Source organism: Oncorhynchus gorbuscha, linkage group LG11, assembly GCF_021184085.1.
Source record: "Oncorhynchus gorbuscha isolate QuinsamMale2020 ecotype Even-year linkage group LG11, OgorEven_v1.0, whole genome shotgun sequence".
Classification (NCBI taxonomy): Eukaryota; Metazoa; Chordata; class Actinopteri; order Salmoniformes; family Salmonidae; genus Oncorhynchus; species Oncorhynchus gorbuscha.
In genome coordinates, this window is record NC_060183.1 from 19,625,577 (window position 1) to 19,653,415 (window position 27,839).

At 45.5% G+C, this 27,839-nt stretch overlaps 1 protein-coding gene across 23 annotated transcripts in view; it reads left to right on the forward strand.

The window, feature by feature from the left end:
- The first annotated feature begins 676 nt into the window (after positions 1–676).
- Positions 677–27,839, forward strand: part of tcf7l2 (transcription factor 7 like 2) — a 130,882-nt gene continuing 103,719 nt past the window's right edge. For 5 of the 23 annotated variants that reach the window (XM_046368788.1, XM_046368797.1, XM_046368802.1 and 2 more), the window contains exons 1-3: positions 683–1,310; positions 1,457–1,523; positions 1,676–1,800. In XM_046368788.1, coding sequence (XP_046224744.1) covers positions 1,122–1,310; positions 1,457–1,523; positions 1,676–1,800 — 381 coding nt within the window. In that variant the 5' untranslated portion in view covers positions 683–1,121. Of the gene's footprint in view, positions 1,311–1,456; positions 1,524–1,675; positions 1,801–27,839 lie in introns of all 23 variants that reach the window. The other 18 variants (XM_046368798.1, XM_046368792.1, XM_046368811.1 and 15 more) reach the window with 7 other exon arrangements.

The following is a 27,839-nucleotide window of genomic DNA, read 5'->3' on the forward strand; positions in this document are numbered from 1 at the left end:
TATTGCTGGCATTTTTTCCCCCTGTGCTTTAGAAATCTGTCAGATGGAGAAAAGAACACAGCACAAATGTACCAAGCCCCTGTTATATTATTCCGAATGAATAGGCTACAGGTTAGTCTTAAAACCCCGGCCTCATTAGCCCCTCTGCCTGTATTCTTCCCAACCGTGTGCAGACTGAGAGCACGTCTGTGCGCCCATTATTGTGTCCTTTGTATTTCAAAATGCAAATGCATAAACTATAGATGCAACCTAATTCAGGATATAGTCTAAAATATACAATTATGCAATATGTTATGAGAAATGTACAACAACACGTCTAATAATATCAACGTAATCATAGCTAGCATGACATGGGCTAAAGAAAAATGGAACGGGCTCAAGATGTCATAGTAATCGAAATGGTATTCATACTGCTTCATGTAACCTGCCTCTACCCTATGAAGCAAATGTTGATATAGCCTATATTGATTTAAGTTTATCCTGGAAAGCATGCGCAGTAAACTTTTGGCCCCTATGCCGTGGCTTTTCAAAATTGCAACATTTTGAAACGGGAGAAAATAAGGATGTGCTCTCTATTCATTTTCAGTGGGAGACCGCCCATATATTGAATCCGCATTTACAAGTAGGCTACTTCAGCCTATTTTGCTATTCCAGCACAAAAGCAAACGGGCGCTTCACTGTCCTGCGTTCCTCACCCAAACTGCCTTCTCTAACTGCACACTCGTCCGCCTGCTTCCTCAAGGCTTTTTTCTCTCTCTCCCTATTTATAAAAACGTCACTTCAAGTCCCTCCCTTTTTGAATCTCATTAGTTTCTTGTGTGTTTCTCCCTGTCAATAATCCTGAATCCAGACTCTCTCTATTTCCATCCCTCTCTATCTGTCAATCAGCGCCGCCTTTGAACTGAAAACCACTCCGACCAACTTCAACTCACTCAATCCGAGCGGCTCAGCTCCATCTCCGGCTTCTTTTTCTGCCAAGATTCCCCTTCTTTTTTAGTTTGTACTAACCGCCAGTGCTTGGAAAACGCCAATACAGACTCTAAACTTTAACTCGGATTCTAGATCACCAAGATCAAGGGTTTAAAACTTTGTGTTTTTGCCCCCCAAAATTGCTCGGGAAAATGCCGCAGCTCAACGGCGGTGGAGGGGACGATTTGGGTGCGAACGATGAAATGATTTCCTTCAAAGACGAAGGGGAGCAGGACGAAAAAATTTCGGAGAATTTATCAGCAGAAAGGGATTTAGCAGATGTCAAATCTTCTCTTGTAAATGAATCAGAAACAAATCAAAACAGCTCGTCGGATTCGGAGGTAAGTGAAATAATCGATTGTCCATTCGGTAGTTTGCAACCATTTACTTATTGTGCGCGAAATGTGCAGTGAAACCACGGTATTTAAAAAGTAATGATTTCCCTGTGTTTCTTTAATGCAACCCCTGTGTTTCTTTGCATTTCAAGGCGGAAAGACGGCCTCCGCCTAGATCTGAAACTTTCAGAGACAAAACAAGAGAAAGTTTAGAGGAGGGTGAGTTTCTGCTTTTCCGTTCACGCTCTTGTCTCTTAGATTTTTACACAATGGCACTATATGAGCGTGCCGAATGAGTTTCTTCTGGAATCTCAGATGCATCAAAGTTTTCAAGGCACTTATAAAAGTTATTCTTTCCCCCGCCATGTTAGCTGCGAAAAGGCAAGATGGAGGGCTGTTCAAGAGCCCACCGTACCCGGGCTATCCATTTATAATGATCCCCGATCTTACAAGCCCGTACCTTCCGAATGGATCACTTTCTCCAACAGCTCGCACAGTAAGTTCGTTTATTTACACCTATACATTAGTGGACACAACCCAAGTAGCCCCTAGAGTAAACGCGCATTGTCACCCAGTTAGGTGTGTTTAGTTGTTAAATGTAGACAGAAGTTTCACAACTTATGAACTGTACAATGGCATGCATGTCGCTTGCAACACAGTGTCCCTGCATGTCTCTCTGAAGCCGATAGCATTCTATAGGAGGATGGATACTCAGTGCGTTTCCATCACCTCAAATAAAAACAATTGTATGCAAGGTCATGTGCATATGATGAATAATCTATTTCTTGTTCACCTGTGATCAAATTATAATACACAACATAAACATTCATTTTAATAAAAACATTTCAGTTTATAGTGGACAATTAAAAATGATTCTTGTTTTTCTTGTTGTTATTGTATTATTATGTGAGTTTCAGATAGGCTGCTTCTGGCTTTGATTTTATACTGCCCCCTAATATAATGTTGTACTCTGCCTTGGCTACGTTGTTGTCACAACATCATTGAAAACCTTCTTTAAAAAAAAACTTTAATGCTTAAAACTCATGACCCATTTAAACCTTCTTGGTACTGTGTAGTAACACCTAACACAAGTACGTTTAGATAAATATGTCAACATACAGGAACCTTATAAAAACAAAACCAATGTGTTGATTAGTTGATTGAATTTGCATCTGTCTAACGGCATTGACATTAGCTGAAAGAGGCCTGTCATAGACAGTTACTTTGAATAGGCAGACATTCATATTTTTCCCTCAAACATTTCAATCTAAAACAATTGATGTATAAGGCTGGAAATAATGTTAGAATTTGACATGCTGCAGTGTTGTAGCCTATGTACTGCTTGCATACCACTCTAGCTTGTAACGGGTAAACCATCGCTCTTAAAAGCATGTGCCATATAAAACGTTATTTATGAATAAATTCATCTTATTTATTAGAGGCTATCAGCTTTGCTATAATTATGCAAACTTACTCAATTACTCGCCACCTCCAAGTCCCACTGGGCAATGCTTAAGCGGGATCATTTTCTAAACCATTCTTTTTTATTTTTTTTATGGTTGCAATTACAAGTCGTCGCTTTAGGACACGTCATCTAATTTTACAAGGTTAAGGCAAAAAAAAACAGGCATTAGGAAATATGAACTTACCCCCCATATACACCTTTTGGTAATTCAATTCATATTTGTTTCCTCAATTTAGTGCATCAGGCACACCTTGAAAATCAACACACATGTGATGGGCAATGCAATGCATCCTTTTGTGTCCGACACATGTTAAGCATGTCTTATAACAAGTCTACAAAATAATTCAACAGCTATTTTTTTGTTTGCTGTTTTTTTGGACATCTTATTGAATTATCTTGCTATTTGTATATTTTATGATTAGGTCTCTTATCAATTGTGTTTCTCGTGCATATTTGAGACCAATTGCCTTTCTTTACCTTTAAGACACACACACAACACACACACACACACACACACACACACACACACACACACACACACACACACACACACACACACACACACACACACACACACACACACACACACACACACACACACACACACACACACACACACACACACACACACACACACACACTTTAAGCTGGCTTCTTATTTCAACGGGCAAGGGTTAGTTTCTTTTTGTTCACTATAAACCCAGGTCTTGCACTAGCACACGTAACTTCCACATTAGAATGTGCTTATGTACTAAGCTGACAAGAATAACGTCATGGAATGCCCTTGCACTGTAAGAAGATGCTGCCGTACATGTCTCAATCTGATCTCGGGTCTGTGTACAGTCTTCCTCCTATTGCCCATTAGTTCAGAGGTAATTCCTCATCAGGAACATTGTCATATTAGCCTTTTTGGTCACTGTCATTCCCCATCACCTGCCTGTATGTGCGATAAGATCTTCTGCACAAAATAACATTTCAGAAATGCCTAGCGAACCGTGTTTGCGTTGTAATTGGTTTACAAAGCAAGGCGACATTGCACACGTGATATCATTTTATTGCACAAATAGAACTGCACTATAAATGTGCAGTACAGATGTATTCTTCCTCCCCTGAGAGTACGTCATACCTTTTTAGGCTGACGGTGGTTTACCTACTGCACGAACCCAGCCCTCCTTTTTTACACCGTGTGTGTCCAGACGCTAGAGCTTTGATGTTTTGTGTCCGTTGTATTCATAAATGTATAGCATCAATAATTCACCTGGGCATTGATTATCTGTCTTCCTCCCTAACTAGTAATGAAGGCTGCGGAATAGGACTGGTACTGTGTCTGTGATTGGAAATGGCTAGCTCACTCCATTGTTATGTTACAGTTCTTTGATATAGCAGGCGTCGTCGGTTGTCCAATTGTCGAATTTAATCGATTTCCAGTCTCGTTGGCGCAGACGGCGCAATACTATTATTTTTGAAATTCATGTTTTGGCATGTGTGTGCACATTTTAGTTTTTTTGTTTCCATACCTTTAGGCATTTATTGGTCCAAGGTGATACGATTGTGGTGTTAGTGATGCTACGGTCTTACCAATTGAGTTCTCCTTTTTTGTCAGTGGGCTGTGATCTGAACATTTTCGGCACGCCTTTCTATGCTTCCTGTGATTCCGTTACGGCATGTCTTTTTGAAGTGTGACTGTGTGTGTGTGTGTGTGTGTGTGTGTGTGTGTGTGTGGAGGTCACTATAATTTGTCTGACCTCAGAGAGCTATAATGAGCGAGAGTTTGTTTTTCCAACCACCTAAGTCTAAAAAGCTGTACAATTTGGGATAATTTAGCAATTTGACATGACGTTGTGCCCAGGGTGTTAGGCCTCCTGCCCTCTTCTCCTCCCTCTTTCCCTCATTCCTCACTTCCTTCCCCTCCCTCCTTTTCCAACCTCACACAAAGGTCTGCTGGTTCAGTAGGAGCAGGATGAATTGGTGAAGAGGCCTGGCCAGCTAACCCCCGGTGCCATAGTGTTTCTTGCACATCTCTCTCTCTCTCTCTCTCTCTCTCTCTCTCTCTCTCTCTCTCTCTCTCTCTCTCTCTCTCTCTCTCTCTCTCTCTCTCTCTCTCTCGCTGCGATTGTGCAGATGCTAATGCTAACATGGGTCTTTCTGAAAAGGTGATGGGTTAGCTCCAGCGCTACGGGCTAACGTCACACCTCAACAGGTCTGCAGAGAGGCGAGAGAGCGGGGTTCCAAGAATTCTGGCACAGGGCTTCAGGGCCATAAATCTACTGGGTTTATTTACTGCCTCTCGGACTTTTGAATGTTAAGATATTTGACGCCACCCCTGGCCCCATAATTCCCGGGGCAAGCAGGCTTTTGGCTGGGGTTTTGGGTTTCGTTGTATAATTACGATTAGTTTTAAAAAAGGAACAAAAAAAGAGAGAGGGAGAGAGAACACAACACCAAGATTCCACTGGTCTATTTAGAGTGGGGGAAAAAGACGCTCCCGAGACCCGTGGCGATTCCACAGCAAGCTCGGCGAGCAGCTATGTGTGGTTAGCTATACCAATAGCTTTTTTTCTCTCTTTTCTTTGTTTCACTTGTATTGCTGCACCAGTATCTCTCCTATTGTGGTAGACCCACCTATTTAAATTAATGACATGCCATTTTTACATGTTTTTGGAGGGAATGGTGGATTTGTGACAAGATTATTGCAATTAACATCCGATTTAGCAGTTGTAATTGAACATCGGCCTGGGAATAGCACCTAGCGTAGTCCTTTGTGTTTATGTAGATGTGATGGTATGTCCAATATTTAGGAATTGACACAGACGGTATCTTTTTAAATATGTTAGCAGCATTATGCATAACAATGGTATATGATGTGGATTGTGTGTGTTCTGGTGCAGCTCTGAATGGCTTGTCCCTGCGAGGTGAGGAAAGATAGCTTCATGTGGATTTAGGGTATAGACCCAAACCTTATCAAATCGGCTTTACACGTTAATAGGACCTAATTGCTATCCGCAGGGGGTTCATGGCACTATGCGTCCACATTTTGTGTTTCACCTCCTCGCAAAACGCACTCCGAATTTATTAAGGTTGTGATCCTTTTGTCCTGCAAATCACTTTTGTTTACAAAGTATAGTGGAAACAGGACCCGCTCTCTCTCTCCCTCTCTCTCTTTCTCTCTATCTTTCCTCTCCCCCCTTCCACCTCTCTGTTCCTCTCATCCCATGCAAGGAAAAGAAAACATCTTTATTTTTCTTGAGCTCGATAAACACCCATAAAAAGTGCAATCTGTTTTGGATTTGAGGGAGTTAAGTTGGGGAGCAAAGTTTGGCACCATTAAACTAAAATTGGGGCCTGCTAGACATTAGCGGCGCACAGCACATTCTCTCAGCTTAATTAGTCCAAACTGTAATTGTTCATGGTCTGCCAATAGGAGTAATGCTCAGGAAAAGTGGAGTTGCACTAAATCGGCCCACGGCTTTTAAAACAATAAATCACTCGCATATTTGTGCCGTGATTCAGATGGAGTCTCAACCTCTCCCATCTCGACATGTGGTAAATTGTAAAGTCAATGAATCGCAGATGTAGAGAAAGAGGGGGGGGGGGGTTAGAGAGGGAGAGTACAGTAAGGTTTTGTTAGTGCCTGGTGAATGAATGGAAAAGATTTGCGCTGTAAATATTTACAGAGATGTTGTTTTTTCTCGTTGGCAGGGCTTAATTGTCTTATGCTGATGATGTTGGCAGGGCTTAATTGTCTTATGCTGATGATGTTGGCAGGGCTTAATTGTCTTATGCTGATGATGTTGACAGGGCTTAATTGTCTTATGCTGATGATGTTGGCAGGGCTTAATTGTCTTATGCTGATGATGTTGGCAGGGCTTAATTGTCTTATGCTGATGATGTTGGCAGGGCTTAATTGTCTTATGCTGATGATGTTGACAGGGCTTAATTGTCTTATGCTGATGATGTTGGCAGGGCTTAATTGTCTTATGCTGATGATGTTGGCAGGGCTTAATTGTCTTATGCTGATGATGTTGGCAGGGCTTAATTGTCTTATGCTGATGATGTTGACAGGGCTTAATTGTCTTATGCTGATGATGTTGGCAGGGCTTAATTGTCTTATGCTGATGATGTTGGCAGGGCTTAATTGTCTTATGCTGATGATGTTGGCAGGGCTTAATTGTCTTATGCTGATGATGTTGGCAGGGCTTAATTGTCTTATGCTGATGATGTTGGCAGGGCTTAATTGTCTTATGCTGATGATGTTGACAGGGCTTAATTGTCTTATGCTGATGATGTTGACAGGGCTTAATTGTCTTATGCTGATGATGTTGGCAGGGCTTAATTGTCTTATGCTGATGATGTTGGCAGGGCTTAATTGTCTTATGCTGATGATGTTGGCAGGGCTTAATTGTCTTATGCTGATGATGTTGGCAGGGCTTAATTGTCTTATGCTGATGATGTTGGCAGGGCTTAATTGTCTTATGCTGATGATGTTGGCAGGGCTTAATTGTCTTATGCTGATGATGTTGGCAGGGCTTAATTGTCTTATGCTGATGATGTTGGCAGGGCTTAATTGTCTTATGCTGATGATGTTGGCAGGGCTTATTGTCTTATGCTGATGATGTTGACAGGGCTTAATTGTCTTATGCTGATGATGTTGGCAGGGCTTGATTGTCTTATGCTGATGATGTTGGCAGGCAAAGCTGTGTGAAAGCATTCAAAACTCTCCCTCAGTTGGTTTGAAACGACACACAACAAAAAAACAAGTCAGTCCAACACGTTTGTGGGCGTGTTTTTACTTCGGTCTTTAAATACTGGGATGGGAGTAGTTCCCTAGTGGTAGTGGATATTGAACTCTAAATCTAAGGTTATCAAAAAGGTGATGGGTTTCATTTGATTGTAATAGACCTATAACTGAAATATACAATGTTTATTCCTCAATAGAACTGTGGCTGGTAAAGCAAATCGCATAGACTACCGACAAAACACTTTCACCCCTAACCTTCCACTTCCCTATCGCTGGGCCATACCGCTGTATGCTATTCTGTTAAAGAAACTGCATTGGCTTAGCAGCTGTGGACTGGTGCTCCCCTCTCCTTCCCTTCCACTCACCCCTTCTCTCCCTTTCTCTCCATCTCTCTGTCGCTGTCTCCCATGCATTTCCATAAAGCTCAACACAAAGATCTCACTGTGCATCTGGAATGCAACTTTTGTCATCTGTTAAACATAGTCTTGCTGCCGGGCCCACAGGGCTTGGGGCTCCCTGAAACATGGAAATCTAATGTTTGCCTATCTGTGGGTGTGTGTGTGTGCATGTGAGTCCCATATATGTACCGCACAGTATGTGCATGCAATATGCACTCATATATTTGATATTCTATGCTCCCTAGATCGGACACATGTAAAATGCATGGATGTTCACTGTATTTCAAGTGGCAGTTCCTATGGTTCTTTGTTGCATTGTCCTAATACCTTTTAAATGGTTCTGACACAAATGCACGTGCTGCGAGCGTCGGATGAGTTAGCCCTGGACTGCTAGTCGAGATGTCAAGGCTTACCTTACAGGCAATGACTCCTTAAGATCGACAATCTCATCCCTTTATTCTGTAATTCTACTGAAGCTGAAATATTTTTTTCTCTCTCCATCAATTATAGAATCAATATAGTTTAGAGTAGGTGGTAGTTGTATTCCTTTACAATAGAGCTGGGTTTTGCACTGCAGCCAGTACAAAGATACGATTCCTGGGGTATTTGGATCCCCATTAGCTGTTGTAATATCAGCAGCTACTCTTTCTTGTGTCCACAAATAGCTCTGTGGTACATCTGTAGTATTGATTGTCTGTTTAATGATCATTTCATGATCGTCATACCACAGACCTTTTCATAGGGAAACACTGTATCATTAAGTGTGTTGCATTTTTCTAATGTACGTGCACGGTATTTTACTGTCTGTTTTTTTTGGGGGGGGTAAATAATTATTGATGCTTTTATTGATAACATTTACACTAGGTATATTTATTTTTGCATATTTCCATTAACTCGTTCATTCAAGCCCAGCAGTGAAAGGGGTTTACCGGCGGCGTGGGAGAGAATGCGTTGGGGGGGTTAAGAAAAGCGGGAAATGAGTCCATCGATGTGTGTGTGTGTGTGTGTGGGGGTTGGGGGGGTGGTGGGGTCGCACAAAGGCCGGTTGAATAGGGCGCATAATTGCTGTTAATGCCGGGCAATGAGAGCAGCGACAGTTCCTGGTTAATGTCCAAATAATAGTGCCTCCAGGCCTCACATTTACCCCCCCCCCAAAAAAAAACAGCGGGACTAGGAGAAGAGGGAGGGGGGCAAGTTTATTGCCGAGCTTGACAGACAGACCATGTGTGTGGCTTTTCCTCTTAATGAATCTGGCCACTTCTCTACAGTATTTACCTCCTCCCGTGTCTACGTCTCATCATCAAAATGTCCGCCCTAAAAGCGTTGGTGGGCGAGAGGATTGTGTGACAGTGGGGGAATTTGGTGGTGCCAGGCATATGTTTGGATTGGAGTGTGTTTGGGGAGGGTCAAAGTGCAGAGTGCTGTCTGTTGGGAAAAGAGCTGCCTCTCTGACCCTTTTATGACGAGTGATAGGAGTGGTTGAGTTTTCCATTGGAGTGCCTGTCTGTTTGCTTGCGCGAGCGCGCGCGCGCGTGTGTGTGTGTGTGTTTGCATGTGTGTGTGCGTGCCCAGCTCGCACGCCTGTGTGTCTGCGGTTTGTGTAACACTATCACAACCCCTAATGATCATGTTGGGCTATATAATAACGAGCCGTGCCAATGTGCAGGGAGCACCTGTGGTTGGCCAGCCTTTTATGGATGTGGTAGAACGCTCTAGAATGTTCCACTGTGCGGAAATCTCACTCAGGAGGGCTTGGTGTTTTGGGAGTGATTATGAATAATTGCCTGCAATGTTTGGAGAAAATATGTGAACCCTTTAGGACTTATTCATCCCTGTAGCATCTCACCATTGTTATAAACTACAACAAACCTATAAGTGTATTTTTAACTACTTGAAAGGGAAAAGTAATTGCAAATATAAAGTCATTGTCATTACAATATTAGGTCCTGCGTTAAAAGAGGCAGCCGTCTTACCCGTGTATCCTGCTATGGTGATTATCTGCTGGATTTAATGTATTCACAAATGTCAAGGGTTTCTGTTTTTGTAAGGAGCATAGATCATTTGACATCCTTGAGATGGGTCTGTCTGTCCAGGTTGTGATTGCAATTTTATGTTTGTTGGGATAATCTGGACCCAAACCTTGTAAGATGTGAGGGACCGTTTTGTATTAAACACATCATTGACAAGGGAAAGGTGATAAAACTATGCACATGTTATATTCTAATATACTCTTAATTGTGGGAGGATAAACTCTGAGGAGTGCTGTGTGTATGTGTGTGTGTGTGTGTGTGTGTGTGTGTGTGTGTGTGTGTGTGTGTGTGTGTGTGTGTGTGTGTGTGTGTGTGTGTGTGTGTGTGTGTGTGTGTGTGTGTGTGTGTGTGTGTGTGTGTGTGTGTGTGTGTGTGTGTGTGTGTGTGTGAGCGCACTAAGGAGGTGATTGTTTGCTTTTTTTTGCTGTAAACGGTTGGTTGATAACTGCTTAAAAAGGTGAGGGAGTTTCAGAGCCACAGCAGAAATAAAATAATCTGCTAATCTACAGATTATTGTGGGATTTAGAACAAAATGTTGCGGAGATTACTGTATGTAAAAATGCACAAGGCTAATGAAATGTAAGCCCTTTGCACACATGCAATGTGGAGTACTGAGAGATCATCCGGGTCTGTGCACCAATTTCCCAATAGATTAAGAGCAAATTTCCAGTGTCCACTCTTTTGCTGCCGATTAGAAATCTATTTGCATATGATAATATTGTCCCTCTTAAAAAGGACAGCTTTTTAAGTAGATTTGTTCACAGTAGATAACATATCATGAGAAGTACTGGTCACATGGGCACATGCTACAGTGGACTCCTAGTAGGCTGTAGAGTAGATTGAATAGCACTGTTCTGTTGTGGGATATAATTGTATGTTATGGTCTGTGTGTTTGAGTAGGTGGGGAGGGGGGGTTGTTTGTGTGAAAAGCATAGGTTTAAATCTCCCTAATGCACTCTACTCCACTGAGGAATGGGGTCAGCTATGTTTAGGGTCAATTCCAAACGTAAGGAAATTGACTCCCAGCACTGAGTGAATTGTCAATTGGCTCCCTAAGGGGTCAAAGTGAATTGAGTGTCTGTTTGGACAACTGGCCCGAGGTGGGATGAGTGGCCTTCGCTGTCAGCCAGAGGGGATGGATGCGGACTGAGGACCAAATCAATTGAAAAGCAGAGGGAATTTTGCCCTGTTGAAGTGGAGGACAATTGGATTCAGCAAGGTTGAAATAAGGTTTGGGTTTAAATCATGACCTGTTGTACACAGTCATATAGCACTAAGGTCGATATCTACAGGGAAAAGGAAGTCGCCTCTGATTTTCTATATTAGGCCTATTATAGTGATATAACAGGTTTGATTGACAGTCAATTGAAAGGATTTACATGATGTCATAATAATAGAAGATGAAAAGGAAGAGTTTTGAGAACTTAAGTGATGAATGAAATATTGAACGTGGTCCACACAACCGACAGTAAGCGTCTCGGTCGCCATGGTGTCATTTTGCGGGGGTGGACAATGAGGGTCATGTGACTGGCCCTTGTGACGTCTGTCACGGTGCCCTTTAGAACGAGGACTTTAAAAAAAATCTTCCCCTTTACTTCCCCTCTATCTTTATGGAGCACCGTGCTTTGCATTTTTCAAATACCAATAAAGATAAATTGCTGGCTTTGTCATAACAGGTGGTGTTGAGTGGCAAGATTTCAGTTTTAACTCTTGATATTCTGGTTCGCTCATCTGCCTGTGCCCAGGTCACTGCCCTAGCATTGTATGTGAACAAATAAAACCCATTCAGACATCACAGTGGTCAAAGTTAACCTGTTATGGCCATTATGTATTTAAATATGTATTTATCTTTGGAGGATGACCCCGAGGACTTTTTGACGTTGCTCTCTCTCTCTGGTCCGCCCCGCACTGAGGTCTCAGTGGAGAGCAGCTGCTCTGGTAGGGCCAGGCGGCCGGAGGAATTCTCTGCTGTTTAAACAGTGGGTCGTCTCAGTGCCGGCCTGAAGGACAGGAGGGGAAGGAAGTTCCTCTGTGTTTACATTGCTGAATTGTCCTGTGGACCCCAGAGTGTCTGATGCACTACTGTTCAAACACAACACAAGTGTAGAGATGAACCCCACCAACACCAGTGTTCACAGCTATAGCGTGGTCTGTCTGTGTGTGGTCACTCACCACCCTCATTTACCAGATACCACAACCATGGCCGGCTGTTGTTTCTTCAACCTGGAGGTTTGCGTGACTGATATTAAAGAATTGCGAGGTTTGAGTTGAGAAAGAGTGGGGTTTAGATAGATAGTTCCACCAAGGCCTTGCCTACTGGGCAGACAGACATTGACATACAGTGAAGTCATCAGACTAATTGTTGTTCGAATGACCTGTTATGATCCGATGACAAATCTCCCTCACTCCCACCATTGGAGCGGGAAATGTAGCCGGGATTGGCATGATGTTAGCGAGTGTGTAAACTGCGTTTCAACAAGATGGATAAATGCAATTATTGGCCAGACCTGAGGAGGAGGAAATCCATTTAAAGGCTGTAACGCTAAGCAGAGGTCATGGTTAATTCATTTGGCCAATTTATGGGTGATGTATGAGTGTCGGTGCACATTAGTCAGGGAGGGGGAGTTGGGCCTCAGTGTCCGTCCGCCTGTGTGTGTGTTCTAGGGGGAGGTTGGTGTTGAGAAGCGCCGCTGTAGAAAAACACAGTCTCTTTGGTACAAGACTCCCCTGTTTTCTCCTCCTCCCTACCCCCTCCTCCCTACCTCCTCCTGCCTACCCCCTCCTCCCTATCTCCTCCTCCATACCCCCTCTTCCCTACCCCCTCCTCCCGACCTCCTCCTGCCTACCCCCTCCTCCCTACCTCCTCCTCCCTACCCCCTCCTCCCTACCTCCTCATGCCTACCCCCTCCTCCCTATCTCCTCCTCCATACCCCCTCTTCCCTACCTCCTCCTCCCTACCCCCTCTTCCCTACCCCCTCCTCCCGACCACCTCCTGCCTACCCCTCCTCCCTACCTCCTCCTGCCTACCCCCTCCTCCCTATCTCCTCTTCCATACCCCCTCTTCCCTATCTCCTCCTCCATAACCCCTCTTCCCTACCTCCTCCTCCCTACCCCCTCTTCCCTACCCCCTCCTCCCGACCACCTCCTGCCTACCCCTCCTCCCTACCTCCTCCTGCCTACCCCCTCCTCCCTATCTCCTCTTCCATACCCCCTCTTCCCTATCTCCTCCTCCATACCCCTTCTTACCTACCTCCTCCTCCCTAACCCCTCTTCCCTACCTCCTCCTCCCGACCTCCTCCTGCCTACCCCCTCTTGCCTACCCCCTCCTCCCGACCACCTCCTGCCTACCTCCTCCTCCCTACCTCCTCCTCCCTACCCCCTCCTCCCTACCTCCTCCTGCCTACCCCCTCCTCCCTACCTCCTCCTGCCTACCCCCTCCTCCCTATCTCCTCCTCCATACCCCCTCTTCCCTATCTCCTCCTCCATACCCCCTCTTCCCGACCTCCTCCTGCCTACTCCCTCTTCCCTACCCCCTCCTCCCGACCTCCTCCTGCCTACCCCCTCTTCCCTACCTCCTCCTCCCAACCTCCTCTTGCCTACTCCCTCTTCGCTACCTCCTCCTCCTGACCTCCTCCTCCCTACCCCCTCTTCCCTACCTCCTCCTCCCAACCTCCTCCTCTTCCCTACCTCCTCCTCCCGACCTCCTCCTCCCTACCCCCTCCTCCCTACCTCCTCCTCCCTCTGCCTGCCATTTCGGCAGATAATACAAATGGACCCTCGGCAGAGAAATGACAAAAAGATACACTGAGTGCAGAAAGCGGGACAGCCGTGTAAATGAGGCGGGGAAAGGGGCGGTGTTCAGCCATGTGGCAGAGTGAGCACCAACAGCATCTCCATACCAGGGGCTGCAGCACTCAATCAGGCTCAGTCCTCTGCCCCAGCACACAGCTTGAACCCTAACCCCCCCCCACACACACTAACTCACTATATAGCGCACATAAAGTATATTATGGGTAAAGAAGCACTAGTAGTGGTAATAGTAGAAGGATTCACAGTAGCTGCAGCAGTGTCAGTTGTAGCTGTTGTTGGACTGTTCAACTCAATTACACACTCCCTGACCCAGCTAGACTTTGATACTCTCAGTGAACTCAGGGGAGTTTACAATTAAGTTACAATTACAGCGTGGATTCCGACGTTTACTCCAGGCACACAAGGCTCAGGGCCTCAGCCCCAGGCAGTCTTACCTATCTGTGCTTCTCACTGTTCCCTTAAAAAAACAACGCACTGTACAGGTAACTGCGAAAATAAAGGAAACACTCCGAGTAAATGAGGGATACAAAGTATACTGAAAAGCAGGTGCTTCCACACAGGTGAGGTTCCTGAGTTAATTAAGCAGTAAACATCCCAATGTGCTTTGGATCATGTATAACATTACAGGCCATTATTTTGCCTATCATGGCTGTGCCCCCATAGGATGACAGTGCCCCCATCCACAGGGCACAAGTGGTCACTGAATGGTTGATGAGCATGAAAAGGATGTAAACCATATCTCATTCACCAGATCTGAACCCAATTAAACACCAATGGGAGATGCTGGAGAATGAGAACATTTTCCACGACTGTCAACAAAACACCAAATGATGGAATTTCTTGTGGAAGAATGTTGTCGCATCCCTCCAATAGAGTTCCAGACACTTGTAGAATCTATACCAAGGCGCATTGAAGCTGTTCGGGCTCATGTTGGCCCAACGCCCTATTAAGACACGATGCTGGTGTTTCCTTTATTTGGGCAGTTACCTGTATGTTACACAACTCTCATAGAAGTGTGTTTTTTTTTAAACAGTGGACCAATCGTCTTGTCTCTCTCACAATCTCTAGCCTATTTAAAATGGAGAGATTTGGCCTGCTCTGAACACAGTCATTGTCTCCCGAGAGACAAACCACTCGACAGTTACGCAAGTCGAGCGCTATGCAAAAAAAAAAACCCCGGCGGTTACAGCAGGGTGGGCGAGAGACTGGGGGAAGTAACATTTTACAGCTCCAAGCCACAGATTGAATCTGAGAGACATGAGGGTATCTCTAGCCATGGTATTGAGGCTTTGTAAGTGGTCTGGATAACACTTAAGCGCCTCTTGGTTGGGATATTGCAACGCGTGTAGTCTACTGTGTGTGTGTGTGTGTGTGCTGTCAGGAAGTGGGGGGTTCGTGTTTTTCACCTGACTTCCAGGCAGCGAGCTTTAGTTACTGTGTGGATGCTGGGACTTGTCAGGGACAGGTGTCAGAGTTGCCTGCCATGGCGCTGCCCCTGCCACACACACAGCAGCTGGGAGGGCAGGAGTCCATGGCCGTGGTGAGGGGGTAAGGAGACGGCATTCGGTGGAATTCTTCACCCTCATCTCAGCAGGGATCATTTGGTCTGAAACTACTGTAGTCCCATTGCTTAGTGTTGTTAGTAAGCCACTGGATGCTACTACTGTGGACCAGTATTGACATTTGATTGTTTAAGGATGTGGGTCAGTTTGCAGTATAGGCCAAGTGATTGGAGCTGTAGACTCAGGTCCTTCCAGTTTGCCAGAGCAGATGCTGGTGGTCCTGTATGACTCAGTCGGTAGAGCATGGCGCTTGCAACGGCTGGATCGTCGGTTCGATTCCCAGGGCCACCCATATGTAAAATGTATGCACGCATGACTGGAAGTCGCTTTGGAAGAAAGCATCTGCTAAATGAGTATTATAATATATTATCTCCCTTAGTTAACTTGGCTGCTATTCCCCCACACTTTAACGCCGATATCATGGCAGAGTTGGAGATTACAACGGGGAACTCTTATTTCCAGGGCCACAGAGTGGATGTGCATGAGAGACGAACTCTGCCCACCAACCCTACTCCTCCTCATCCTGTAATGTGGCCCTGCGGGATCGCTTTGCAGACCTCCACATGTTCTACATCGCTCTGGAAGAATCCCTCTTTCTCAATTTGACATGTGGTTGGTTATATCCAGCCATCCTCCCTCCTTCCCAGTCGCTCATCACGCCCTCTTGGGAGAACAACTGCTGACCGCGTTCTATAGGCCAAGGGAATTCCTCACCCCGACTCAAAAGAAACTGCTTGGAAGTTCTCTATATGTCCCGAGGGTCGTTTTACAGCAGAGGACGTGCCGCTCGGCGAAACTGTTCCCGTTTAGCGGGGAGCTGTCGGTCTTATTAGTGTCGTGAGGGAGACAAATGTTTTTCACAGCCATTATATACGGATTCAGAATTGTCCGTATCTGAAAGTAACTGACCTGGCGAGTCAGTCTCAGCTTGACCCGTATATATCCCCCTGGAAGTTCCTGTGCTGGTTTAGCCCACGTTGCTCCTTTCTAATCGAGGAGAAGAGGTGGGAGTGACCAGAGTGTTCTTGTTGGGTTGGGAAACGTTTGTGTTGCATTGATGTTCTCCTTGTCCCTATGATGGTTAGGGTACATCAATAGCCCTCCTCCGGCCTGTTGGACTCCAGCCCCCAGTGGCACGAAGCTCCGTATACATGTCGAAGAACATGACACCCCAGGGTACAACCAAGCAGGGCAAAATATATACCCAATGACCAAACGGGCAGCCAATCAGCCAGAGGATTTACAACCCGAAAGATCAAAGCATTTATCTCTCTTGGCTCGATTAAAACCTCAGTTCAAGTATTTACACAATCATCGGTGCAGCAATACATGTGCTATTAAGTTCTAGCCTAAACTAACCAGGATTTGTGTCTTCATTGGTTTTGGCCGTGACATTTTGTAATAGTATCAATATCAAATCAATATCAGTATCAGTGTTGGTTTCAAGCATGTCTGAGTAGCCAACACATTCGAGCTGATTGGCCAGAGATTGAGATGCTTGGGGAGCTGTGATCAGAGACGCTGGGAAGCCAACCTCTAATTGTTCACAGAAGCCGTTGGCAGGAAGAGCGAAGCATCGGCAGGTTGGACACTGAGCAGAGCTCGCTCACTGCTGGGTTTTCAGGATAGGAGCCGAGCAGCGGGATGTTCCCCAAAGACAACCGCTGGGCCCAGAGAAAACCACAAACCAAATGTCTTCCTTCGCTCCTTTTAAAGGCCCAATGCAATCAAAAACGTGCTTTATCTGCGTTTTATATGTATTTCCACACTGAGGTTGGAAATTTCAGCCAGTTTTGTTGGGATGGAGTAAAAGACCACTTTAAAATGTGCAGTTTTGTAACACAACACAATGTTGGAGGTACTGTGCATGCAATTGGCTGCCTCCAATGTCATTCTATAGAATTTGGCCGTACGTCCAAATTGTGTAATAAAGCGCTTTCGTGGGGAATAACTCATTCTGATTGGCTGGGCCTGGCTCCCCAGTGGGTTGGCCTGGTTGCCAAATGGGTGGGCATATGCCCTCCCAGGCCCACCAATTGCTGCACCCCTGCCCAGTCATGTGAAATCCATAGATTAGGGCCTAATGAATTCATTTCAATTGACTGATTTCCTTATATGAACTGTAACTCTGTAAAATCTTTGAAATTGTCGCATGTTTGCTTTTATATTTTGGTTTAGTATAAATTGCTCTTGTTATGTGGTTTACCAAACAGGGGGTGTTGGGAGCCGACACGTTTTGCATAGGCCCATGATTTTGGTTCCTTCATGAAAAATAAGGGTCTGTTTTCACTGGCCCTGAATATAGTATTATAGATAGATATATATTTTTGAAAGTAACACCGCCCTGCGCTTGTGTTCTTCACGCTGTTTTGATCTCCGTCACAGATGCTTGGCAAGAGGCACATCTGCTCCCCCCACCCCACACTTGTAGCACAAATCCTGTTTTGTGGTGTTTTTGTGTGCCATAATTGAGCAAATAACATCAGTAATGATTCAATTGGGCATAAAGTAATTGAGAGGCGGCCTGCTTGCCATCTGTCTGGTGAGATTACTGTTTCTGTGTAATTAAAAGTGTGACCTCGTGGTCGTGGTGAGAGGTGCCAGTGGGCAGTCAGAACCACAGGCCTGGACTGGGCTCTTTTCTTTTAAGACGGGGTGGGGGTAGTGGCGGTTTAGCAGGGCGGTAAATATAGCACAGGGCAATAGAGGGGAGCTAAAGTGGCATTCTCCTTTACATGGGATGTGCCCTGTATACACACAAGTACTGGTCCGTGTCAAAGCCCCAAAACATGCCACAATTTGTAGAGGGAGAGAGGAGCCCCACAAAGTCGTGGTGATCCTTGTGTGCATCCAGTGTAACCACGAGAGGGCGGAGAGGTAGGGGGGATGAGGGGGGCCGGGGGGGATCTGTTTTTGCTCTGCTTTCACGTGTGGTTTTGTTTTGACTCTTGAGATTCAGTGTCCCTTGGACAGTGTCCAGAGACTACAGAGCCTGCTTTTTGCACCCCTCCTCCACAATGTGACGGGGTCTGTAAGACATGGAATTGGATTTGAGATTTGATCTTGTTGCATGTAGTAAACAGGGCATTATAGACAAGGAGATGGGGTTAATGAGTGTGTGTGTGTGTGTGTGTGTGTGTGTGTGTGTGTGTGTGTGTGTGTGTGTGTGTGTGTGTGTGTGTGTGTGTGTGTGTGTGTGTGTGTGTGTGTGTGTGTGTGTGTGTGTGTGTGTGTGTGTGTGTGTGTGTGTGTGTGTGTGTGTGTGTGTGTGTGTGTGTGTGTGTGTGTGTGTGTGTGCGTGGTATGCATAATGGTATACACACTCACATACAAACACAGGATGCATGGCTGAAAAAGACATTACACCATGTTACCCCTGTGGGCTGGAAGCCGTCTTGCAATACTTCTGCTAAGGCGGTGAGGGGAGAGAACAAAAATAACAGTTTTAATTACTATGGATGGCAGGCCCGGGTGAGGTGGCACCGGCCATAGGGGACCGAGACTGGGCCAGCCTCCAGGGGAATTACAGGGTACTCAGGGCAAGAAATAGATCTGGCTGCCTACACTGCCTGCCACCCCTTCAGCAGTCTGCCTGCTCCACTTCAGCTGTCTGCCTGCTCCACTTCAACTGTCTGCCTGCTCCACTTCAGCTGTTGTCTGCCTGCTCCACTTCAACTGTCTGCCTGCTCCACTTCAACTGTTGTCTGCCTGCTCCACTTCAACTGTTGTCTGCCTGCTCCACTTCAGCTGTTGTCTGCCTGCTCTACTTCAACTGTCCTCCTGCTTCACTTCAGCTGTTGTCTGCCTGCTCCACTTCAACTGTCTGCCTGCTCCACTTTAACTGTCTGCCTGCTCCACTTCAACTGTCTGCCTGCTCCACTTCAGCTGTTGTCTGCCTGCTCCACTTCAGCTGTTGTCTGCCTGCTCCACTTCAGCTGTTGTCTGCCTGCTCCACTTTAACTGTCTGCCTGCTCCACTTCAGCTGTCTGCCTGCTCCACTTCAGCTGTTGTCTGCCTGCTCCACTTCAGCTGTCTGCCTGCTCCACTTCAACTGTCTGCCTGCTCCACTTCAGCTGTTGTCTGCCTGTTCCACTTCAACTGTCTGCCTACTCCACTTCAACTGTCCTCCTGCTCCACTTCAGCTGTCTGCCTGCTCCACTTCAGCTGTCTGCCTGCTCCACTTCAACTGTCTGCCTACTCCACTTCAGCTGTCTGCCTCCTCCACTTCAACTGTCTGCCTAATCCACTTCAGCTGTCTGCCTGCTCCACTTCAACTGTTTGCCTGCTCCACTTCAGCTGTCTGCCTGCTCCACTTCAACTGTCTGCCTGCTCCACTTCAACTGTCTTCCTGCTCCACTTCAGCTGTCTGTCTGCCTGCTCCACTTCAACTGTCTGCCTACTCCACTTCAGCTGTCTGTCTGCTCCACTTCAGCTGTCTGCCTGCTCCACTTCAACTGTCTGCCTGCTCCACTTCAGCTGTCTGTCTGCCTGCTCCATTTCAACTGTCTGCCTACTCCACTTCAGCTGTCTGCCTGCTCCACTTCAACTGTCTGCCTGCTCTACTTCAGCTGTCTGTATCTTTGTATGTTTGTTTGATGTAGTCAGTGTTTCAGTCAATAGACCTGTGTAGGGGTAGGCCTAGATGTTCACCATGTGAGGAAAAAATACATATGTTTTCAGTGTAGCAATATTTGGGCTATGTTTCTAGATTTTACGTCTTTTTTCCCTTTTCAGTGTTTTTTGTACTTTCTACCTCTCGGGTTATATGTGTCTCTTCTTCTTTACGTCTCTTCCACTCTTCCTCTCCCCTTGCTCTCTCACTCACAGTGTGCTCTGATTACCTCTCCAAACTGGCAATAAGTTGATTGCTTTACAGAGATGATGTAAGCCCTTGCCCTAGGGTACATCAGGTTGGATTTCTCCTGCTTTATCTTGTAAAGCCTAAATTAACAGCTGGTTTGGTTGGAGTTCTTCTGGATCTGACTAAAGGATTAGGCTTCGTTCTCATGTGAGTCGATCTAGTTAGATTTATTGCAGGTCTATCAAAAAAGATCAATGGGAGTCCTTTTTGAAAAGTAAATCCTTAATCGTTCTTTGCACTTAGGTGTCATCATTGGGACTTTTTTTCTCTCTCACACTCCCCCCTTCCTATTCCCCCCGTCCTCGTCTATCCTCCTGTCTTTTCTTCCCCCTAACCCGTCGTTGATAGGGAGGGAACTAGCGATCTGCCCTGTCGATGGATGTTATTCTGCGGTATCACCCAATGGATTTTTCTCTTGCTCATTAGCTATCCATCACGGCGAGGCAGACTGAAGCCGAGATTTAGCAACACAAGCCCTGATCACACCTGAAACATGCCCCACCTGCTAATTTCCTTTATTTTCAAGTTTATCCACCCATTTCTGGTCATGGCCAGAATGTAAAATGAACGTCAAAAGTAGATTTTATTTCTTCATTTTAGCTAACCCTAACCATTTTCCTAAACTTAGCCTAATTCTCCTAACCTGCTACGTTAATTCTCCTAACCTGTTACGTTAATTCTCCTAACCTGCTACATTAGTTCTCCTAAACTTAACCTAATTCTCTTAACCTGCTACGTTAATTCTCCTAACCTGTTACGTTAATTCTCCTAACCTGCTACATTAGTTCTCCTAACCTGCTACATTAGTTCTGCTAACCTGCTATGTTAGTTCTCCTAACCTGCTACGTTATTTCTCCTAACCTGCTATATTAGTTCTCCTAACCTGCTACATTAGTTCTCCTAACCTGCTATGTTAGTTCTCCTAACCTGCTACGTTAGTTCTCCTAACCTGCTACATTAGTTCTCCTAACCTGCTACGTTAGTTCTCCTAACCTGCTATGTTAATTCTTCTTACCTGCTTCATAAGTTCTCCTAACCTGCTACGTAAATTATCCTAACCTGCTACATTAACTCTCCTAACCTGCTTCATAAATTCTCCTAACCTGCTTCATTAATTATCCTAACCTGCTTCATAAGTTCTCCTAACCTGCTTCATTACTTATCCTAACCTGCTACATTAATTCTCCTAACCTGCTATGTACATTATCCTAACCTTCTACATTAACTCTCCTAACCTGCTTCATAAATTCTCCTAACCTGCTTCAATAATTATCCTAACCTGCTTCATAAGTTCTCCTAACCGGCTTCATTACTAATCCTAAACTGCTACGTTAATTCTCCTAACCTGCTTCATTAATTATCCTAACCTGCTTCACAAGTTCTCCTAACCGGCTTCATTACTTATCCTAAACTGCTACGTTAATTCTCCTAACCTGCTTCATAGGTTCTCCAAACTTCTACTTTAATTATCCTAACCTGCTTCATAAGTTCTCCTAACCTGCTACTTTAATTATCCTAACCTGCTTCTCCTAACCTGCTTCTCCTAACCTGCTCTGTTAATTCTTCTAATCTGCTTCATAAATTCTCCTAACCTGCTACGTTAATGATCCTAACCTGCTTAATAAATTATTCTAACCTGCAATGTTAATTCTCCTAACCTGCTTCATAGGTTCTCCTAATCTGCTTCATAAATTCTCCTAACCTGCTTCATAAATTGTCCTAACCTGCTCCGTTAATTCTCCTAATCTGCTTCATAAATTGTCCTAACCTGCTCCGTTAATTCTCCTAATCTGCTTCATAAATTGTCCTAACCTGCTCCGTTAATTCTCCTAATCTGCTTCATAAATTCTCCTAACCTGCTACGTTAAAAGCTCTATGTCCTCTAGCCATGGACCCCATTTCTGACTCTTCCCCACAGTGCAGCCATCACTCAGGTTTGCTCTAGTATGGATACAGAGCCAGAACAGTTACTTTTCAACCATCTGGATACAGTTCATCTGGTGTTGCCATCCTTGCCTTGAAATCAAGACTAGGGCATAGTCAACCTTTTTACAAGTGCCTTCTTTCTCAGGTTCATATAGAGAAAGTGGCATGTGGGATTGTTATTCTTGTAGGAAATCCTTTAGTCATCGGGAAATGGTTCCTTATGTTGTCAAGGGGGTTGTCTGCAATATCGAATGATCTACCTTTTGTGTGCTGCATTTCTCTATGCTATATGCATGATTTCCCAATGAAATTCAATAACCTAACCGAACAATTTTCTTAAAGGTCAATGAAAGCCGGAATGTCTTCTAGATTGGACATATTGGTGCTGTATGCGACTGAATAGCAGCACAGGTCTTTTCCTTCAACTATCCTTCAGCTATTCATTTACATTGGGAAGAGCCCCATCTGTTTTGTGTTTACATACAATACCGTAGCACTTGAGCAAAGGCATACTTTGTAGTTCTTGTTGACAAGTTCTATCATAATGTATACACGCAGCCACTCATAACCTAGGCTTACTTGTACTCAGACACACAACGATGTGGAAACACAGGAAGTCCAGAGGACCTGGCAGCTGTTGCGAAACAAGATCTGGACATGTTTTATGTTCCTCCCCCTCCCCTTCTCTCTCTCTTTCTTTCCATTCTCACTCTCTCTCACTTTCTCCTATTCCTCCAACAACGGGCTGATTATGTCGTACCTCCATTCTTTTCCCCCACTCCTCCCTCTCTCACGGCCATGTCTCTTAAGGAATCTGTAACGTGAAGAATGGGGTAGTGGCGGTGACCCCAAGGGTAGATGAACATACCTGACCGACGTTGATACTGGCTGGGCTTTTAGATCTGAGTGTTGGATGTGAGACTGCGTACATGTGTCTGTTTGTGCGCTATTCCGTGTGCTAGTTGGTTTATAGATGGCAGGATGGTGACCTGCATGGATGGTTAAGTTGTTTGAGTTCTCTCAAGGAAGGATGAACATGTTTTCCACCCTCCTCATCCATCCTCAACGGTGCACCTCCATCCTCAACGGTGCACCTCCATCCTCAACGGTGCACCTCCATCCTCAACGGTGCACCTCCCTGAGGTGTCCTGTACCTCGCACCACTTTGGAGTTGTCAGCTTTATTTAGATCAGATTGTCTGTCTGTCTGTCTGTCTGTCTGTCTGTCTGTCTGTCTGTCTGTCTGTCTGTCTGTCTGTCTGTCTGTCTGTCTGTCTGTCTGTCTGTCTGTCTGTCTGTCTGTCTGTCTGTCTGTCTGTCTGTCTGTCTGTCTGTCTGTCTGTCTGTCTGTCTGTCTGTCTGTCTGTCTGTCTGTCTGTCTGTCTGTCTGTCTGTCTGTCTGTCTGTCTGTCTGTCTGTCTGTCTGTCTGTCTGTCTGTCTGTCTGTCTGTCTGTCTGTCTGTCTGTCTGTCTGTCTGTCTGTCTGTCTGTCTGTCTGTCTGTCTGTCTGTCTGTCTGTCTGTCTGTCTGTCTGTCTGTCTGTCTGTCTGTCTGTCTGTCTGTCTGTCTGTCTGTGTGTGTGTGTGTGTGTGTGTGTGTGTGTGTGTGTGTGTGTGTGTGTGTGTGTGTGTGTGTGTGTGTGTGTGTGTGTGTGTGTGTGTGTGTGTGTGTGTGTGTGTGTGTGAAGGAAAAGCTTGGGGCCGATTGATGTCAAGTTCAGATGTGTCCTCCTCGTAGGTATGGCTAGCTGGCAGACCAGGGGTGGGGCTGTGGGGGAAGATCAACGAGATACGTGGGAAGGAAGGGCTTGCTGTCAGCCAGCTGGACCTCTTAATCCTATAGCCTTGGGGAAAGGGTGTGTGTGTGTGTGTGTTTGTTTGTTTGTTTGTCATTTTCAGCACACCTCTGCTCCAGTATTTGGCCCAGCTGTTTGTCCATGTCCTGTAGCGTGTGTGTGTGTGTGTGTGTGTGTGTGTGTGTGTGTGTGTGTGTGTGTGTGTGTGTGTGTGTGTGTGTGTGTGTGTGTGTGTGTGTGTGTGTGTGTGTGTGTGTGTGTGTGTGTGGATGGACGGTTCTGCATTTAATCTCCACTGTGTTTACTGTAGTCCTCACTTTAACAGCACATTGTATATTTATGTAGAGAAGACACAGCCTCACCCCCTTGATGTTGGAAAAGGCGATGGGGGGTTGGGGGCAAGGGGTAGGGACTGCACTGCTGTTTGGGGGATTGGGTGCAGGATAACAAACACTGCCAGTACCCCCCCCCCTCTCTCTCAGTATCAAACCAATGCCTATTCTCTGATTCAAACACACATTATTTGAACCTCCTATTCTGGCTAAAACAACCAGAGGTCAAGCAGCCAGTTGCATCCCCACCGTTCATTAAGAGTGAAACCTACTATTTAGCCACATTCCTTGCAAGCTTACTCTCTCACTCACCCCGCTCTCTCTCTCTCTGTCTTTCCCTCTCTGCCTTTCTCTGTCCGTCTCCCTCCCTCTCTCTCTCTCTGACTTTCGCCCCGTCTCTCTCCCCCGTCTCTCCCTAGCTTGCTCTCTCTTTTTTTTTTTTTTTTTTTTTTTTTTTTTTTTTTTTGCCGTAGATTTTTACATATATCACAGGCTGGCAGGCTAAGAGCCTGGGACTTCCCCACGCCACACTCCAAGCCTTTGATCCTTTGCTTTGGAGGTAACATCAAAAGGAGAGGCATAGAAAGGCAGCTACTACTGTGAAGTTCAATGTTCAACTTGATGGCTTGGCTGAGGGCTTTTTTCTCTCCTCCTCCTCCTCCCGCCACTGCTTCCCTCAGCTGACAGAAACACACAGTTTGTAGCTCAGATTTTTTTCTCTAGATGATGTTAACCTTTATGGAACCCTATCTGGAACAAAACGAGAACCAAAAAACAACCTTCATGAATCTGTATCTACGACGCTATCGGTGTATACATTGGTCTATCCGTACGCTGTGTGTTAAGGTGTGCAGTGTAAGGGATTTCCGGTGCCAGGACCTAGCCCTTTTGTTCCGAAAAGCTCCCAATATTGCCGAGGGTTGCGTCCGTGCTGGCCCTCGTTGACATAAGAGAGGATATTACTCCGTCTTGTTTGCTACACGCACGTTCAGATGTATTCATCTGCCCGTCGGAGAGCGCTGTCAGAATGTGTTACGGGGAGGAGAACGTCTTCCCGTGTTGACATGGGCGTGCTATTGTGTTCACTCACTGGAAAACAACACGGAACTGCTCCTATGTGGAACGCTTAGCTTATCATCATCATCTGCCTATGTAAAAAAAGAAGATCCCTTCGAAGCAGAAAACTGTTTCAGAATGAGAATATAGCTCATATTGGAGATTAATGGTGTAATGTAGTGGGACTCTATGGAGCTAGGGTATAGTGTGTGTCCACTCTCTGTCTCACTGCACCTTTACAGAAGGCTTGTGGCCTTCTCCTCTCTCTCTCTCCCCCCCCTCTCTCACTCTCTCTCCTCTCTCTCCTCGCTTTCTCTCTCACTTTCTCTCTCTCTCCCCCTCGCTCTCTCTCTCTCTCTTTCCCCTCACTTTCTCTTTCTCTCTCTCATTTCCCTCTCTCTCTCTCGCACTCTCTCTTTCTTGCTCACACACACGTTTGGCATGTCATTAGCCCGTCTGCTGTAAAGTGGGCTGTTTAACTCTAACCTATTTCTCCGTCAGTAACAGTGTGTGTGTGTGTGTGTGTGTGTGTGTGTGTGTGTGTGTGTGTGTGTGTGTGTGTGTGTGTGTGTGTGTGTGTGTGTGTGTGTGTGTGTGTGTGTGTGTGTGTGTGTGTGTGTGTGTGTGTGTGTGTGTGTGTGTGTGTGTGTGTGTGAACAGTGTAATGATCTCCATCCAGCCTGGCTGTTGCACCCCGGCTAACAGATCAATAAATGGCCTCAGCTCGTTATCGACGTATTATCATGGTGTTGGGATCTCTGTCCGTTGTCATGGGGCACTTCGGAGAGATACGAAGAAGGGCGTAACAAAGTGTGTGTTTAAAAAAAAAAAATGTTCCTATCAAGTTTGCATGTTTAAAGTTGGCTATACGGGACAAAGGTCACACACAGCAGATTGTCACGCTGTCCACTGTATCTTTCTCCCTTTGCCCTACATTTCCCTTGGCTGGTGGAGATAACCCCTAGGAAAACCAAACAGGGAGTTGGTGGAAGACCATAGAAAAGATTCATCAGTAATTGGCTTGTGTGCCCACGTTTGTTTGTGTCTCTTGTGAAGGAGGGGGTTTTCAGAGTCAGACAGATCACCCAGTGATTAAGCGATGCAGTAATTAGCCATGAGGTGTCTGTGTGTGTGTGTGTGTGTGTGTGCAAGAGACAGTGGGGTGGTGGGGGGGGGGGGGGGGTCATTGTCAGTTGATTTGTTGGTGAGGGGTGGGGTACAGAGGGACAGGAGAGGGGAAGGAGAAACACCCACGCAGCCCGGTCCACGTAGGAGGCTCCTTGACCCTCCCAGAGTCCTGTTTTCACAGCAACGTCCTCCATTTTAATGAGCTCCAATAACCACATCCTTATGACTTATTTATTCATTATAAACTGGGTGGTTCGAGCCCTGAATGCTGATCGACTGAAAGCTGTGGTATATCAGACCGTATACCACAGGGATGACCAAACATTACGTTTCTTACCAGTGTATAATAGCAATAACGCACCTCGGGGGTTTGTGGTATATTACCAATATACTACGGCAAAGGGCTGTATCCAGGCACTCTGCGTTGCGTCATACTTAAGAACAGCTCTTAGCCGTGGTATATTGGCCATATACCACACCTCCTCTGGCCGTATTGCTTAATTAAGCCCCGACAGTGAAGAGCTAGTCTCCCAATGCTATAATGGGTGTGTGTTTTAAATGGATGGAAAATATTTGTATCACAGTCAAATGGATGGAATATTTCCCTGTATCACAGTCAATAAGATCAAATTGCCTTCAGGAACAGTAGATTAGTTTAAACTAGGCTTAATCAATGGGAGTATGGTGATGTTTTCTCTGGGATACAGAATATTACAGTATTGTAGATGTACAGATTTCTATGACCATTGGGAGTGTTTCTGCTGTAGTACAAACCGTATTCACTGTCCTGTAGTAAGGCTCTGTGCCTGTGTCCTGAAACCATTCGGAATTTTGAGCTGGAGCCCTGGTAATGGGCCTCATGAATATGGAGTCTGAACTGCTCCAAGGTGTGTGTGTGTGTGTGTGTGCGTGTGTGCGGAAGTGTTTGCGAATGTGTAGAAAACCTTTTGTAGGTTGTGTGTTGAAATGGTCTGTGTGTATGTGTGTGTTATTCTTTTGTGTTATTTGAGGGTGTGTCGGCGTAGCTGTGGGGTCTCTGAGCGTTTTAGTGTGTGTGTGTGCGTGTGTGCGCACATGTTCTCTAGGCTTTTAGTACTTCACAAGGTCAATGTATTTTTCTCCTAAAGGAACCTGCGTTCCTTTTCCAATTTGACGGCCATGGAAGTGTATAGTACCGTAGTTACCTAAAAATGACCTAACAGTTAAGCTTCTTGTTGTGTCAGGGTGACATCCATCTGACATCACACGGCCAATCATCATCAGCCTCAACCCTTTCAAGGGGGCTGCCATAAGAGGGTTCAGGGCTCTGGCTCAACCTTCAACTTATTATTTTATACTTTTAATATTACCACAAGAATTTACACACAACGTTCACCTATTACCCAACCGATTATTTTGTAACACAGAGCGAGCGCCTTGCGTAAAGGGCTCAGGC